Raw genomic sequence first — 15,064 nt, forward strand, 5'->3', positions numbered from 1 at the left:
AGGAAAAAATGAGCGAGCACGCTGAAACTCACCACTTTGCTTCTGTTTTCGTCTGTCTTTAGATGAAGGACCTGCAGATATACGAGGCGTACTGCCAAAATAAACCACGCTCTGAGAGCTTGTGGAGGCAGTGCTCCGACTGTGCCTTCTTTCAGGTTGGCGTTTGATGATGTGTATTTTAACCTTTGGTCTGTTGTCCAGTTCTCCCTGGGAATGATAAAAAACACAAACATTAACGTGGAAAACTAAATAAAACATGACATTTGTACAGCTTGTGTGGACAAAAAAAAGTTGTAAGTTGGATTGTGCTTTCCCTTTTGTGACTCAGGAGTGCCAGAAGAAGCTGGAACATAAACTTGGGTTGGACTCCTACCTCCTTAAACCTGTCCAGAGAATCACCAAGTACCAGCTGCTGCTTAAGGTGTGATGTCCTACATATTCTGTATATAGTGTGTGAGTAAATGTTTGCATAAACTACAAGAGTTATTGTCTGCTGTGTGTTTGTAGGAACTGTTGAAGTACAGTAAGGGCTGTGATGGCTGTGATGACCTGCAGGAGGCGCTCTCCTCCATATTGGGGATCCTGAAAGCTGTTAATGACTCCATGCATCTGATAGCTATCACTGGATACGAGGTTAGAAAAGCCCCCTCATTTAACCTTATAAAACCATTTGTATCATATTTGCTACACCAGGTTCTGAGACCTTTATCTTATCAACAAGCTCAATACTTTCCTTAAAAACCTGTTGTATATAACCCAATATGTGTTCTCTGCCCCCTGGTGGATTATTATCCCACTACTTTGCCCTTTTCAGTATGTCTGCTAACGTTAAATCATCCAACACACATTTTGCAGGACAGTCTTTTGTAATTTTCAGAAAGTTACGTTAAGAAGAACATGAAAAATATTGAAATTATGGTGCCATTCAAGGAAAATAAAAAGGCTGTAAAAAAAATTTTTGTAAAAAAAAAAAAAAAAAAAAAAAAGCAAAACAAACAAAAAAAAAAGACTCCCTAACATGTTCTATATTTTCAAAATGTTACAGGTAAAATTTATTTTTGTATCTAAAGTTAACATTGTTGTGAGCAAAAAGTTGCCAAAGATGCCCAATGTATTGAATGTGACACAAAAAAATATATCATGATGTGGCAACATTTTTGTTTGGATTGTGTTAAAAGGGCTAATAAACATTTCAATTCCAAAAAATGAGAATCTTGTTGCTAGTTTTCAATGGGTCAGGTTTTACAGGGTTAAATGTTTGAGAGAACCATTCTCCATTGGTGAGTTGATTTTAGAAGCAGTGATATTTAAATTAACTCTGCAAACAGAGACCATCTGATAGAAATGACAGATGTGCTCAGTCGGAGGTCAACTTGCCTCGTACCTCTCTGCTCTTGGTGACAAATGAAAAGCTCTTTTCCATAATAAAAACAATAAAATGACACTGCAACGGAGAGAAACCAGTTTTTGGATATGCTAGTGGCATAAACTGATACATTATGTAAAAACACTACATTATGCAATAACTCCAGATAATGTGATTAATTCATTATTTAGTAACAGCTGCGTTTTGTAATCCACATTATTTTGTATTACTCATCTTTAACACGATATAAATACATTTGCCTGGATTTTTTTTTTTTTTTTTAATAAATGATTACACACTGCAATGGTAATGGTTATGGGAGTTGCCTTTTGTAAGATTAAAAAAACATAACAATGCAGTACATTATATAATAAAAAAAAAGCTGTATTCATTTTCTGAATAGTATTTTTAACTACTACAGTCATTTAAACATCTCACACAAAAACTCCAACCAGTTCATTTTCTTGCAGATACAACAAAATTCAAAAGTCAACCTGAAAAAAGTGATTCACATTTGTAGTTGGGTTCACCCTTGAAGTGATAAAAGGATACAATAATGTAATAACCTCCACAATATGCAAGATTTTTCAACAAAATGCAAGAAAATATATTCTATGATTAAGTAAAAACATATGAGTTATTATATCTCCCTGAAACACAGTAATTACAAGTTTTGGGTTTTTTACATTAGATAATTGCTTTGATTGGAAATTGTATGATGCCACAGTTTTTCAGATAATTTTTTATTTATTTTTATTTCATAAAAGGTCCTTTGCAGTGGACTGTTTATTTGTTTTTTTAATAAAGCTGTGAAACTCTTGTCCACTACACAGGACAAAAATGCATTACTGGGTCTCAGGAGGATAAAATGCAGTGTTTTCACATAATGTATTTCTAAAAAGAAAAAGCCAAAAATAAAAAGCTGCAACTTTGGTTAAAAGCAATCTATGAAATCTATGTAATGGAGAAACTGTTCTTTTCATTAAAAGTAAAACAGGATAAATTTATAGAAATGTGGTCAAAATGGACTGTATATATATCACCCAACTGAGACCAGATTTAACTGTAACTGGAATTGACAAGTTATAACTGAACTGGTTGATTGTACTGGCGCTGAAACTTGTGTGGTTTTTTTGGAATAAGAATAGTAAAAATAAGGGAAAAATGTGACATCTTTTTGTTCTAAGGTATGTTTAACAATATAACAAAAAAAGAGGAAGACTTACTTTAAGAACAGTTGTCTTTGTTTTGTTTTGTTTTTTAAACAGAGAACGTTTATGGAATGTGTGTATGTTAAGTTTCATGCTTTACCATTGCTGATTTTTCAGACATGGTATACAAATGTGCATAGTTGTCTTGTAAAGTATCTTTCCAAATGAAAATATAAAATTATTAAAAAAAAAAAAAAATCTGCAACTTTTTGCTCAAGAAATAAAAATATGTGAAACAGCTTGAGATGTCGCCATATTTTGAAGTAGATTAATTATGTAAGACACCCTTGTCATATTAATAACCACTGTATTTCAGATTTACATGCCAAATCCCACCCTAACCCTGTGTTCTCCCTCTGTCAGGGTAACCTGTCAGAGCTGGGTCGTCTGCTGATGCAGGGCTCTTTCAGTGTGTGGACGGAGCATAAGAAAGGTCACGCAAAGGTCAAAGATCTGGCCAGGTTTAAGCCCATGCAGAGGCACCTGTTTCTGCACGAGAAAGCCCTGCTCTTCTGTAAGAGGAGGGAGGAGAACGGAGAGGGTTATGAGAAAGCGCCGTCCTACAGCTTCAAACACTCCCTCAGTGTGAGTTCACGTGAAGAGACGTCGGTGTTTATCGGTGGAGAAGTCCGATGTGTAGTTAAGCTTTGGTTTCTGTCTTTCAGATGAGTGCGGTGGGCATCACAGAGAACGCCAAAGGAGATAATAAAAAGTTTGAGATCTGGTGCAACTCCAGAGAAGAAGTCTTTATAGTGCAGGTAAGGTGCTTTGAAATAAACAATGACTGAATTATTTATCTATTTATGCTGTGTTAAATATCAAGATCTCCCTCTTTCAGGCTCCAACAGCTGAGATCAAAACAGCCTGGGTGAATGAAATCCGCAAAGTTCTCACTCAACAACTCCAAGCCTGCAGAGGTACAATAAAGCACAGGTTAAGTTTTCTTCTTCTGTCTTTTTTGTTGCACATCTCTGTAACCGCATATAACCATATGTTTCAGAAGCAAGTCAGCAGAAGAGCTCAGACCTTGTTTCTGCGAGTCCCACCAGCAACAACACCTCCATCTCCCTCAGGTTGGTGCCAGTTTCACACAACTCACACATAAACACATTATATTATTTACTTTTTCTGACTTTCTTCTTGATTTTAGTCCCTTTCGTAGCAGCCAGAAAAACCAGAAGAAACAGGAGGAGAAAAAGACGGAGCCAAGCCTGAACTCGGACCTCAACTCTTGCTCTTCGCCCAAACACAAAGGTGAGTGACGATAAACACTGCATCTTGGGACACAAGCAGAAAATGAGTGTCTATCCATGCCCTGTGCTCTCCCACTAATCTGCACTTCTCTTTCTTTCATCACCGTCATGATTCCTACCTCTCTCTCTCTTTTTTTTTTTTTTTTTTTTTTTTTTACTGTGGTCAACATCTGTCCTGTCACAATGGCCACATTTTGCTTCATTCTCCTCATTTCCAACCATCGCTTGCAGATGAGCCAGTGACCAGTCCAACTACTGACAGGTCCGCAGTTGCAAAAAAGCGTTTTACTTTGCAGGGCTTCAGCAACCTCAAGAGTCCAAAAGGTAACACTAGCACGTGATGTGTAGATGTCATAAAAATAGTAGTATTAGGGAGCTAATGTGAAATTATGACACTTACAATTGCCCTAAACAATAGAACTAGTTAGAACTCAATTTAATACTCAAGAATGTAACATCAACAGCCTCACGCTGCCAGAAAATATGCTTATTTTTGTTGTAGTCAGCTCAGTATTTTTATGCTTTGGACTATTTTTGGTAAATTTAAGGTTACAGACACTGCATAATCCAGATATAATGATATAATTATGTCTCAAATAATAATAATAATATAATACATATTGTATCTATTATAATGATAAAATAGATACAATAATATGCAAATAAACAGTTGCAGCTACTGAGTATTAAATGCATATTTTAGTTCAATCCAATAGAAGTTCTTAGCAGTTTCTTTTATCAGATTAATCGTGGTTCTAACATAAAAGCCCCTAAATGTCATCGTAGTCTTTATTTCAGCATATTGTTAAAGAAAAAAAATCCACTGTCAGCAAATGAATAAACCATCCTCCCCAGCTTTTACTTTGAGGTAATCTGATGTAGCCATGCTGCCCCCTGGTGGGAAGAGTGCAATATAACAGTAGCTGTGACGAGATCCAAGCAAACGTCATGTACAGTTTGTGAAGCCATTTGTTTTCATTCAATATTCAAGGATTTTTGCCAAGAAGTTTACCGCTATCTCTGGAAATTTACTCTTTTCATGTCCCCTCCAAATCTTTAAAAAAAACTTCCTTAACAGCTGGTTTAGAAAAGTTGTGTTTAATGCTTGATTCCTGTGCTTCTCTGTCCTTGTTTCCTCTAATGTGCCTTCCTCCTCTTCCTCCTCTCTCTTGCCACTTGTTATCTGAATGTGCGGCCAGGCTCCGCCCTGAGCCCCGAGCACAACACCAAACGCCACATGGTCAAGAGTGACCCCACCCCTTTTGGGTTCAAAGGTACACAGCCAGTGTCTTCCCATCGTTCAGGCCATCTCATCAGACAGGCTTCAGCTCATCTTGTGATACCTCTGTTGTTTTTCACAAACCTCACCTCCCATTAGACTGTGTGTAGTGATTCCCGTCTCATAGAGAGGAATTAAATTAGATTTACCAAACATGAATCTTAGAGAAGCCGTTGATCGTATCACCCCATAATTACCACAATGCTGTTGAATGTGTTGACAGAGATTTGTATCATGCTCATACAGACCATCTGCAGCTTTGAGAGCAGCTTTTTAAAATCACTCATTTTAAGGACTTCAGTCTACTAAAATTAATTAACATAAGCTTGATATTGGTTCCAGATTCTTAAATGTGACTTTAATGTCAAGTTTGATGCAGTTACCGTTGTCTCCAAATATACTGACAACTGTTTTTCATTGTTTTAAGATTCTAATGATTAATCACCAGATCAATCAATAGTATAAAGATGAATCATCGCATTGATTCAAGGTATTTCAGTGTGTTACAAATACATTTAGACAGTATCTCTGTAAATATTTCACAGCTCTTTAAAACATGCAGATGCTCTGTTGACTGATTCTTAATGCTGCAAATACCATGTGCACAATTCAGAGGGCTGGTGTCACATTGAATCAGTCTGGGTTTAGTTATTACACTGATAGCTGTATCCTGCACATTTAAACATGCATGTGATCGATAGCAAATCAACTGAAATGCACCTATTAGAAAAAATGAAGTGCTTTCACTGATTTTATTTGAAAATATTTCACTTATTCCATTTAATTTGATAGACAGCTACTTCTGACAATGAACATATACAAATTGCTTATGAAATACTATGTAATGTTTTGTAACAGATTAGGCTAAATTATTTACAGAAGTAGAGCTAAAACACTTGATTGGCTCTCCAAAAATGAAGTAGAATCTATTTTCATAATACTTTTGAGCCACTTTTCATATAAAAATATTAATCATTTGATTATGCCAGGATTTTAAATGTGTGAATTTCCTTTTAGTCATTTTTGATCCTTTACATTTTTGAGCAGTGATTTTCCCAGAATGTGTCACTTTGAGATCTGCCAATATTTTCTGAAATTTTACCAAATCTTTTTTTGTAGTTCCAAGAAACCTGATGAAACCCCTTGAGCTTTCAGTTAGGATTCAGAGGGTTTTGAAACTTATTGAGGCTAGTTTATCCAAACATCAAACATTAAATACAACTGACCCTTCGGGGAAAAAATTATTAGACCATCAAAAGTCATCAGAAACAATGGTTATGCAATCAAGTACTAACTCCTATGTGTATCATGTGACTAAATCAAACAGAAAACAAAACATGGAATGCCTAAAAGCACTGTTTTTGTCAGTACAATGCCATAGCTATTGATGAAAGAACTGAAGTGATTTTGGTTATTATCAAGAAAACCATGGAAAATTGATAGATATCAGCTCTGAAATTAAACGACTATGAGCTAATTTTTTTGTTGTCATTATATTTGTCCAAACAAATGTACCTTTATTTGTACCAGGCCTTAACAGGAACAAGAAATTGAAGAAAACAAGGGGTGGTCTAATGATTTTCTTTGCAACTGTATTTGTATTGTATTTTCTGCCATATGGCCCATTCAGAGTGCAGCTGATCCAATGTAGCACCAACCCTGTATCCACACACATCATCATCACAGACTTACGAGTCTTAATTTCTGGAGCTGTTGTATATATTCTCAATGGAGAAAAATGTGATATGTGATATGTTGGAGTGAATGACTAATAGTCATCTGTACTTTACTAACGTTTCCTTCTTTTCAGGGAGAAATATCCTTTTGTGCATTTATTTTGATTTAAAGGGGTCATATTTTGCTAAACCCAATTTTATTAGTCTTTGGCACATTTATTTGTGTATTTGGACCCTAACAGTTCATAAAGTTTGACTTTGAACCCCCCAGGTGCTGCAAAGCTATCTTTATATTCATTTTGGCAAAAATCGAGTGGATTTCTACAACCCGTTTCAATTCCAGCTTAATTTGTTACGTCTATAACTAGTTACATCATGACATTTGCCCATATAAGGTCAAGACTTCCGACGAACATTACTCTGAATACGACATAATTGTTTATCAGCAGCAGCGGTTGTAGTAAAAACTGAAAATATGTCCAAACTTTAAGCCAATTACACAAAATGTTCAGTTGTTGGTTGTATTAACAAAGTCAAGCCTGGAGGGGGTGGGCTCATGTGCATTTAAAGGGCCAGCACTCAAAACAACCTTTCTGGTGTCATTACTCAGAAATAGGGTTGAAGATGGACCTGTGGAGTTGAATTAATGAAGAATTCAGACCTAAGAATAGCATTTACAGTTTATGTAGTCCACAGGGAAATGTTTTAAATGCATAATTCCATTTAAAAAAGCAAAATATCACTCCTTTAAGACACTCATTGATTCTCCTGATCCTAGCACAGCTGTTCACTTTAGTAAACCATGTTAAGTGAAGGACTAAAAGCTTTTCAACATCCTTCTTGACTAAATGCCATACTCATTCGCTGGCTGTCTCTTCTCGTCCAGAGCCAGGTCCTCATATCACTCTGAGCAGAGTCAAATGGATGAGCACCTCTAGTCTGTTACAGAACAAGCGGCAAGGTACAGAGCCGCTCTGAGGATCAGCCACTGTGGGTGATTGCTGTGGTTTGTGGTGCTCATTATTGAGGTTTTCTAGAGGTAAAGTGTAGCATTACAGTGTAAAAATTCTGGCTTTCCACATCATTGAGCCTTCGATTGAGTCTGAGCGAACTAGTTTCAGATAATTGGTGAGAACCTAAATCCACTTCAACTTATTTTCAAAGACAGAAAGGCTCAATTTTAGGCTGAATGTAGTGAATTAGTGAGGTTCCTGCTCTACTGAATCAATAACTCGTCTTCCACTCTGGTGTTTTCTGGGGTTTTTTTCACCATGTGATTTGGAGATTTAGAAGACGCTCAGTGTTCAGTTGGACATGGTGATTCAGATTAAGGTTTTCACTGACCTCAGGGTTCGTTTTCCTGGATGGGAAATTCAAACCTCTGATCTGTCTGATAATAAACTGTACAACAGCTTCGTTATGCTGTCACTGTTGATTTGTTGTGTGATTTGTGGGTTGACCTGAGTATGTGTTTGTTTTACTGCGGTTCCTTAATAATACAACGTAAGACATACACATTTGCAAAAAAAATTGGGAGATTTATGTGGGACCTTGACTCTGTTTTCACATGGCATTATAATACTCATACTAAATAATACATAATAATATTTTTGTCCTTTAAAAATCACTGCAAACATTTCACGTCCTTTCACTGCAATGATCTTAGAGTGTTGTTTAATTTTGATGCCACTTGAAGTCAGAGTGTGATCCTGCGATACAGATGTACACTTCCATGAGTACTTACTCTTGTCTTTCTTAAAGCAGGCTGGAACAAGGCGTCTCTCTCGGTGGATGCCTCAGAGGAGAATGATGGGTACTCCAGCGGCGAGGACCCCATGAATTCTGACACTGAGGAGGAGGGATTAAAGAAGTTGGTGAGTGGACATTTTGCTCCTGTGTTCTTTTCTTACCTGTATCCTTACATTTTATGAATGTAAAAAGTCCTAAAAGTGATGACTGGTGTCATGATTGATGAGATCAAAGGCTCTGTCTGATCTGTTGCTTAAACCGTTTTTTAAAATGTTTGTTACCTGTGCTGATGTTTCCCATGTGGTCTGATTCTGACATCCTTTGACCCTCCAGGCTCCTGGAAAGTACACAGTGGTAGCTGACTGTGAGAAGGCGGGGCCTCAGGAGCTGTCTGTCAAAAGTGGAGATACAGTCCAGCTAATCAAAGAAGGAGAGGAGGGACAATGGTAAATGTATTTAGTTTTATATTTTTTACAACAAAGGGATGATATGACAGAGTAAATAATGTACACTTTAACGAATGCAGGTACTATATTTATAAGTATGACTGTTGGTTGTCAGGTCAAAGTAACCGGAAAAAGCACAAACAAATGGTGTCAGGCACAACAAACCCCGCCCCTCGCACGTATTGTAGCTTATTGTGGCATCGATCCAGCTGATGTCATCATGTCTATGCATGTGCTGATGTCAGCAAATCAACTGCCTTTATAAATGTGCCAAGTTTGAAGTAAATTGAAACAAAATTTATGTTTTTATAGACATTTGAAATTTCAGCCATTATAAGTGAATGGGAGGAAAAAAAAGATTTGAAAATTCATACAAAAATTTGAACTTTGACCTACTGTTCCCAAAATGTAACCATATCTATTCTGGGTTACTGGCAATCTATAAACTCAATTTGGTATGAATTCAACCAATAGTTTTGCTGCTACAGGTGTAACATTTTGCCCATTACAAGTAAATGGGGAAAAAAAATATTTTAAAAATTGACCAAAATATTTAACTTTGAACTACTTTTCCCAAAATGTAATGACAACTATTCTGGGTCACTGGCAATCTATAAACCAAATTTGGTATGAATTCAACCAATAATTTTGCTGCTAGGGTGTTAACATCAAACAAAGAAACAAACCGAACCAAAAACCATACCCCTCATCTCCCTTTCGGGGAGTGCGATAATAACGTGTGTCTTTGTGTGTGTGTGTGTGTGTGTGTTTTTTTAAATAAACAATGTATACTCAGTATATGCATCAGATCTGGATGAGGTTATTAACGTCACTGTTTGTCTGCTCCTGTTTAGGTTTGTGAAGAACCTTCGGAGCAGTAAAGAGGGCTGGGTGGCTGCAGCAAACCTCCTCAGTCTCATCTCAGAGTCTAAGTCATCACAGTCCCTCAGCAGCTCAGGTGGGTTACATTAAAAAGTTTTCCACTGTGTACGGTTTACATTTGGTGATGCAGTAATGCCTCATTTTCATTCTGTGGCCTTTAGACTAAAAACTAAAATCAAAACAGGCTTGAACACATTCCACACTCCTATTTTAACTGTAGCTCCCAGTAAAACAACAAATTATATTTAAAGTACTTCTTACTGTTTTTTAATCATTAAATGGCTTAATTCCTCTTACTCACAAAATACCCACTAGATTCCTTAGATCATGAGGTAAAAGCAACAAGATGCTTTGCTGACAACAGATTTCACTCCAAGAGGACAAATGATTTGGTTTGTTGTTTGACAATGAGAGGAAATTAATGAAATTGTGGATGCATCAGACTTCTGATTCCAGCACTTTCTACTGTTTGTCCTGTAGATGGCAGTGTCTCTGGGAACCTCAGCACCTCCTCGAGCTGCAGTGAGACCTACACCAGCTACTCTGACATCAAACCATGACCTGACTTGAGATCAGAGCCTGGCTGCACCTTCCAACATAAAACCATCACACAGGTGGTTTTACAATGCTGACTCAGACCCGAGGACAAACTCAAATATGCACCTGCATCATTTCAGTAAAACTTAAATCACAAATCTCTCCCTATCTGTGAATATCAACAGTGTTTTGGCTGAGTTAAGTACTGTACACCCTCTGTCATCTGTCAGTCTACAGTAGAACAAAACAAAGACAAAAAAGATTTACTCAACAGCCAGATTTAGAGAAAGGAAACATCACCTACTGGCTACTTAAATTAATAAAATATCAGCACATTGGGTCCAAATGGAGGTGTTTTCACAGTATCTCCATAGACAGGAAATCCATCAGGATCACCTCAAACTAAGAAAATGACTGAACTCGCTGAATATTTCTGAATCCCTGCAATTTTGTAGCATTAAAACACAGTAATCTAAAGAATCTCTGCACTAATGACAAGCTGTCGACCCCCTTCATTCTGGTGTGAGACGTTTCAATCAGACTATGTTGGCTTTAGTGTCAGACATTAATCGTATACACTGTGAAAACTGGCAGCTGGCTACACCGAGAAAAATGCTCTCAACGTGTCTCGGAGCACCAATGAGCAGGTCACATCTTACTGTACGTCTTAGTACGCAGGATGTGTGCAAGTTGAGACTGATAACTTTTTATGTCTGACAAACTTGTGGGCTTCCAGTGGTGTAAAACATTAGTGGGTTTCACATTTTTTACTGGATACTGGCACTTTACTGCACTCACACACACAAGAAAAAATAGTATTTGGGTAATTATTTCCTGTAGAATAAATAAAATTTGCCTACCAGCGCTAAATCTTTGTAATTTGCATATTACATCATTTATTGTTTTACATGATTGTGTTATGTTCTTAGATAGCTACAGTGACCCCTAATTAAGAAATAAATCAGGCCATTACACCTAAAAAACTAATTTTTTTTAGACATGACATGTTAATTTGTTGCATGAGTGGTGGTTTGCAGATTATATACTGGTGAATAATTGAGACCAAAGACAATGGCAAAAAAACAAATCTACTGTATTTAGAAAGTGAGTTCAGTAAAGCTGTCACGTGTTTAAGATTACTCTCTCCCATCACCTACAGCCCTAGACGGGTCTGATGTTTACACCTGTTCAACCACATGTAAGTACAAATCACTTATAACAACAGTGGAACCACTTCTAAACCTCTTTCTCCTCAGACAGACTGTCTAACTCGCCTCTGTACTGCTCTGGATTTACCTCTCAGGAAGCCCAAGAAGTTGTGTGGGCAGGCAGGTGTGACTGCATACCTGCATGTGTAGACTAAATGTCTTTGTGTGTGAATTCCTACACAAATGTGCTGGAGAATGAAGCCAACTGAAAGGCTGTTACATTAGATTTTTACAGAATTGTAATACAAAATCGATGAGGATGAACTCTTTTGAATATTTGCCCCATCTTGAGAAGCACTAATCAAACAGCGGTCGTACGTAAATCACTGCTTCGAGTTCCTTTTTGTCTCTGCTCACCTATCTTTGGTCTACACCGCAGGAACAAAAGCGAGCTTTGTGCGCTCACTCTGCTCCCAGCCCCGCTCAGGCATGTGATGGTAGCCACTTTGCTAACCAGGACCTGCTCAACATGTTTGCACCACCAGCACCAGCTTGAGAGCAATATTTGTTTACGTGACACCATAATGTAGCTGATTAATCTGGTTAACATGGCGCAAGAAAAGTCTAATTTTGGTGTGAATTACACAACAGGGGTGGTGGGAAAGCTCGTCATGTTGCTGCTGTCACAAGGATGTTGGTACAGGTTGACAGCACACCTGACAACAAACACTGGACCTGTGCTGTTCTGAACACTGAATGACACCTCTTCTCTTAAATGTTTCTAATGATAAAAATACTTTTTATATTCTTACTGTGTCCATGAGGTGCGCTGTAAATTATTCTTCCTTTTTCCAGTCTTTGGTAGAAAAATACCACGAGCAGGGCTACAAATCACCATTCTTTTTATAAATTGACTTATTTTCTCATCACACTGGTTAACTCAAATCTTTCTGTCTATAAAGTGTCATAAAAATAAATAATAATATATCCAAAAAGACAAAGATTGTAATTGAAGAGGTTCTAGTTGTCCATTTACAAGCCTTAACTTAAAAAAAATGAAAATAAAATGAACACATTAGTGCATCAAGAATCAGCATATCAGATTTATAAATGTTGAACCATGATATTTTTGTAATTTCTGTACTGAATAATTCACTGAAGTTATCCATATCCTAACAAAGGCATGACAAGCACTACTGTGGTTTTGTGTCATTTGACCCTGACTAAAATTCTCAACACAAAGACAGAAAAAAGTTCTCCCAAGAAGGAAGAAAAAGGAAGAAACTAGTTTACAGGCCATTTGGTGTCAAACTGTGCCAGAGTGTAAACTGTGTTGATCTATGTGCATTCTGTAAGACTGAGAAATGTTACACGTGTACAGATGTGTCCTCTCTATACCTCACATTGTTTCCTTGAAAGCATGTACTTAGATAAGAGGATCTTGTTTTCGTCCGTCTATCTGTTCATCATCACCACCACTGTTTGTGGAATGTTTATAGCCCCAATTTTATGTCCACATTTTTACGATGCACTGTCTTACATGATGTTTATTCTCTGCCCTCTTTTGAAAGCTGACACGGGCACTAAACTTGTCAACGTCTGGTCATGATCACTCATTGTTGAATTCTTTGTACTTTTGACATGGAAGATAGAGAGATGAGAAGGGTTCTATTTTTTAGTTTCTTTTTATGCAGCACATTGCAGCAACCACTGTCTTTATTTTCCTATTGTATCTACTGAGTATGGTGTTGATATAAAGATATTATAACGAAACATAACTGTGTATATTTGTAAATATGTAATTCTGAATTGTATGTAAAAATGAAAAGCAGCTTTAATAAAGTCTGAAATGGTTTCCTTTATGAGAAGAGTGGGTATTTTATTTCTTATGTAACTGATTTGTCAGCGTTATGCCTCACCCATTTTCAAAGGATTTTATGAATGTGTTTTAATCTATTTATAATAATTAAATAAACAAAATATGGCGAATATCGTCATTCATGTATTCTGATTCAGAAACGTATTTTAACCACGTGACGTAAATCCACCAATAGGCGTTTTACCATTGAGTCTGTCATGATTTTGCTTGGGGTGCGTTCCATTAAGCTTTTTCGTCCGATCTTCGGTCTTTCCAGTCTTCTTCCTTGGTTCATTTTGTTCTTCTCGCTAATAAAGTTATGTAAGTGACAAGTATATATGCAAATGCGCTGAAAAACAACATTGCGGTACATGTACGAGAAGAAAAGATGGCGTGAAAGGGGATAGGAAGGGTCTGAGGTGAACGGAAGCGAACGTGTCTCAGCTGCGACTGGAAAGATACAGATGAGACAAGTTAGCGCGTGACAGCGCGCCTGAGTCCGGAAGTGACGCAAGGTTGTAAAGCTGTGAAGCTAATTTAGCGGCGTTATTAGAAAATGAAAGCATGAAAAGCGAACTATTTTTTCCTACATTAAAACATATAAGCAGTAACCAGTGATGTACTGGATTCAATGTTCATTCCAAACCTGCGTTGTCTTATTATTCTGTGGTTTATTGAGATGAACATAATGGAAACCGAATTGGAAAATTAGCTAGAGTATGTTTAATTATACTTATATTGGTATATTTTCATTATCCTATTTACTTATAAAATTGCCGTAATAATTGTACTGGCAAATGGAAACAAAACAAAACAAAAAACATTTTTGACCATAAATTATGCAGGAAACCATAAAAAAGAAAAACAGTATGAACATATGAATGTAACCTTACGTAATTAATTAAAACATTGTACTGTTGTTCCAAACATTATGAAACAAATAAACACTCACAAATTCAGTTATTATATCACAGGAAGAAAAAACAAAAAACTGTAAAATATCAATAACAAAAACAACTTTATATCTAACTTATTCAGTCAGTGGACTCTATTAACTATGTCTAAAGTACAAAATAAACTTCCAAACTATGTCCGGAGGTTGGTTCATATTACTGTAAATCAGTTTAAAGAGGAATTCACCAGTTCGCAAAAACAAAAACTAGAAAAATGCAAAACAAAGATGTTTGTCAGTTACAAGAGCTCATGTGTGGAACGGTTCTGAAAAAGAAACGAAGATGTGTAAAACACTGAATATAATTTTTCTGTTAAGTAAACTCGCTTTGCTTTCAGTTTGTCTTTGAGGTTTTTTTTAGCCGTAATTTGATGAAAATTACAGAAATAAACTCGTGTGTTGGAGTCATGCGTAGGTTTTATTCTTAAAGTCTGGACCGGATGCGGTGCAGTTTATTCCGTGTGACTTATCGGACGGCTGGAAATCGACCAGATGGAATTCAGCACTGCCTTCTTAACAGATTCCTCACATTTTAAATTGTATCGCACACATTTTTAGCCGACTTTCCTGGTGACAAACAGCCCTGGCGTGACAACTAACCCTGATCGGAGAGGCTCGGCTGCGCTGTGAACCGGGACAGAAGCGGACCAGGCATTTAGAGAGACCCCACCAAACATCTTACTGTAAGTATCAGAACCAGCCCCTAC

General features: G+C 37.0%; 2 protein-coding genes and 1 long non-coding RNA gene across 5 annotated transcripts in view; 2 read left to right on the forward strand and 1 right to left on the reverse strand.

Annotated features, from left to right (window-relative positions):
* The window catches only part of mcf2la (mcf.2 cell line derived transforming sequence-like a), a 74,116-nt gene extending 61,947 nt beyond the window's left edge, over positions 1-12,169 (forward strand). The window contains exons 19-32 of one of the 3 annotated variants that reach the window (XM_030151711.1): positions 63-155; positions 329-421; positions 508-633; positions 2,941-3,162; positions 3,243-3,335; positions 3,416-3,494; positions 3,578-3,650; positions 3,728-3,831; positions 4,062-4,154; positions 5,030-5,104; positions 8,547-8,659; positions 8,868-8,980; positions 9,835-9,938; positions 10,343-12,169. In XM_030151711.1, the coding sequence (XP_030007571.1) occupies positions 63-155; positions 329-421; positions 508-633; positions 2,941-3,162; positions 3,243-3,335; positions 3,416-3,494; positions 3,578-3,650; positions 3,728-3,831; positions 4,062-4,154; positions 5,030-5,104; positions 8,547-8,659; positions 8,868-8,980; positions 9,835-9,938; positions 10,343-10,422 (1,461 nt within the window). In that variant the 3' untranslated portion in view covers positions 10,423-12,169. The remainder of the gene's footprint in view (positions 1-62; positions 156-328; positions 422-507; positions 634-2,940; positions 3,163-3,242; positions 3,336-3,415; positions 3,495-3,577; positions 3,651-3,727; positions 3,832-4,061; positions 4,155-5,029; positions 5,105-8,546; positions 8,660-8,867; positions 8,981-9,834; positions 9,939-10,342) is intronic. The other 2 variants (XM_030151716.1, XM_030151723.1) reach the window with 2 other exon arrangements.
* Positions 46-8,622, reverse strand: LOC115431415 (uncharacterized). Its single transcript, XR_003937098.1, has 2 exons — positions 8,530-8,622; positions 46-207 (listed from the first exon to the last, which is right to left on the reverse strand). It is a non-coding gene; the product is annotated as an uncharacterized LOC115431415 (long non-coding RNA).
* Positions 12,170-14,802: 2,633 nt separating the features above from the next.
* The window catches only part of cab39l (calcium binding protein 39-like), a 28,225-nt gene continuing 27,963 nt past the window's right edge, over positions 14,803-15,064 (forward strand). Inside the window, exon 1 of the mRNA XM_030151529.1 lies at positions 14,803-15,040. The gene's annotated coding sequence lies outside the window, so the exon portion shown is untranslated. The remainder of the gene's footprint in view (positions 15,041-15,064) is intronic.

Source organism: Sphaeramia orbicularis, chromosome 2 (assembly GCF_902148855.1).
Source record: "Sphaeramia orbicularis chromosome 2, fSphaOr1.1, whole genome shotgun sequence".
In the NCBI taxonomy this organism is placed as follows: domain Eukaryota; kingdom Metazoa; phylum Chordata; class Actinopteri; order Kurtiformes; family Apogonidae; genus Sphaeramia; species Sphaeramia orbicularis.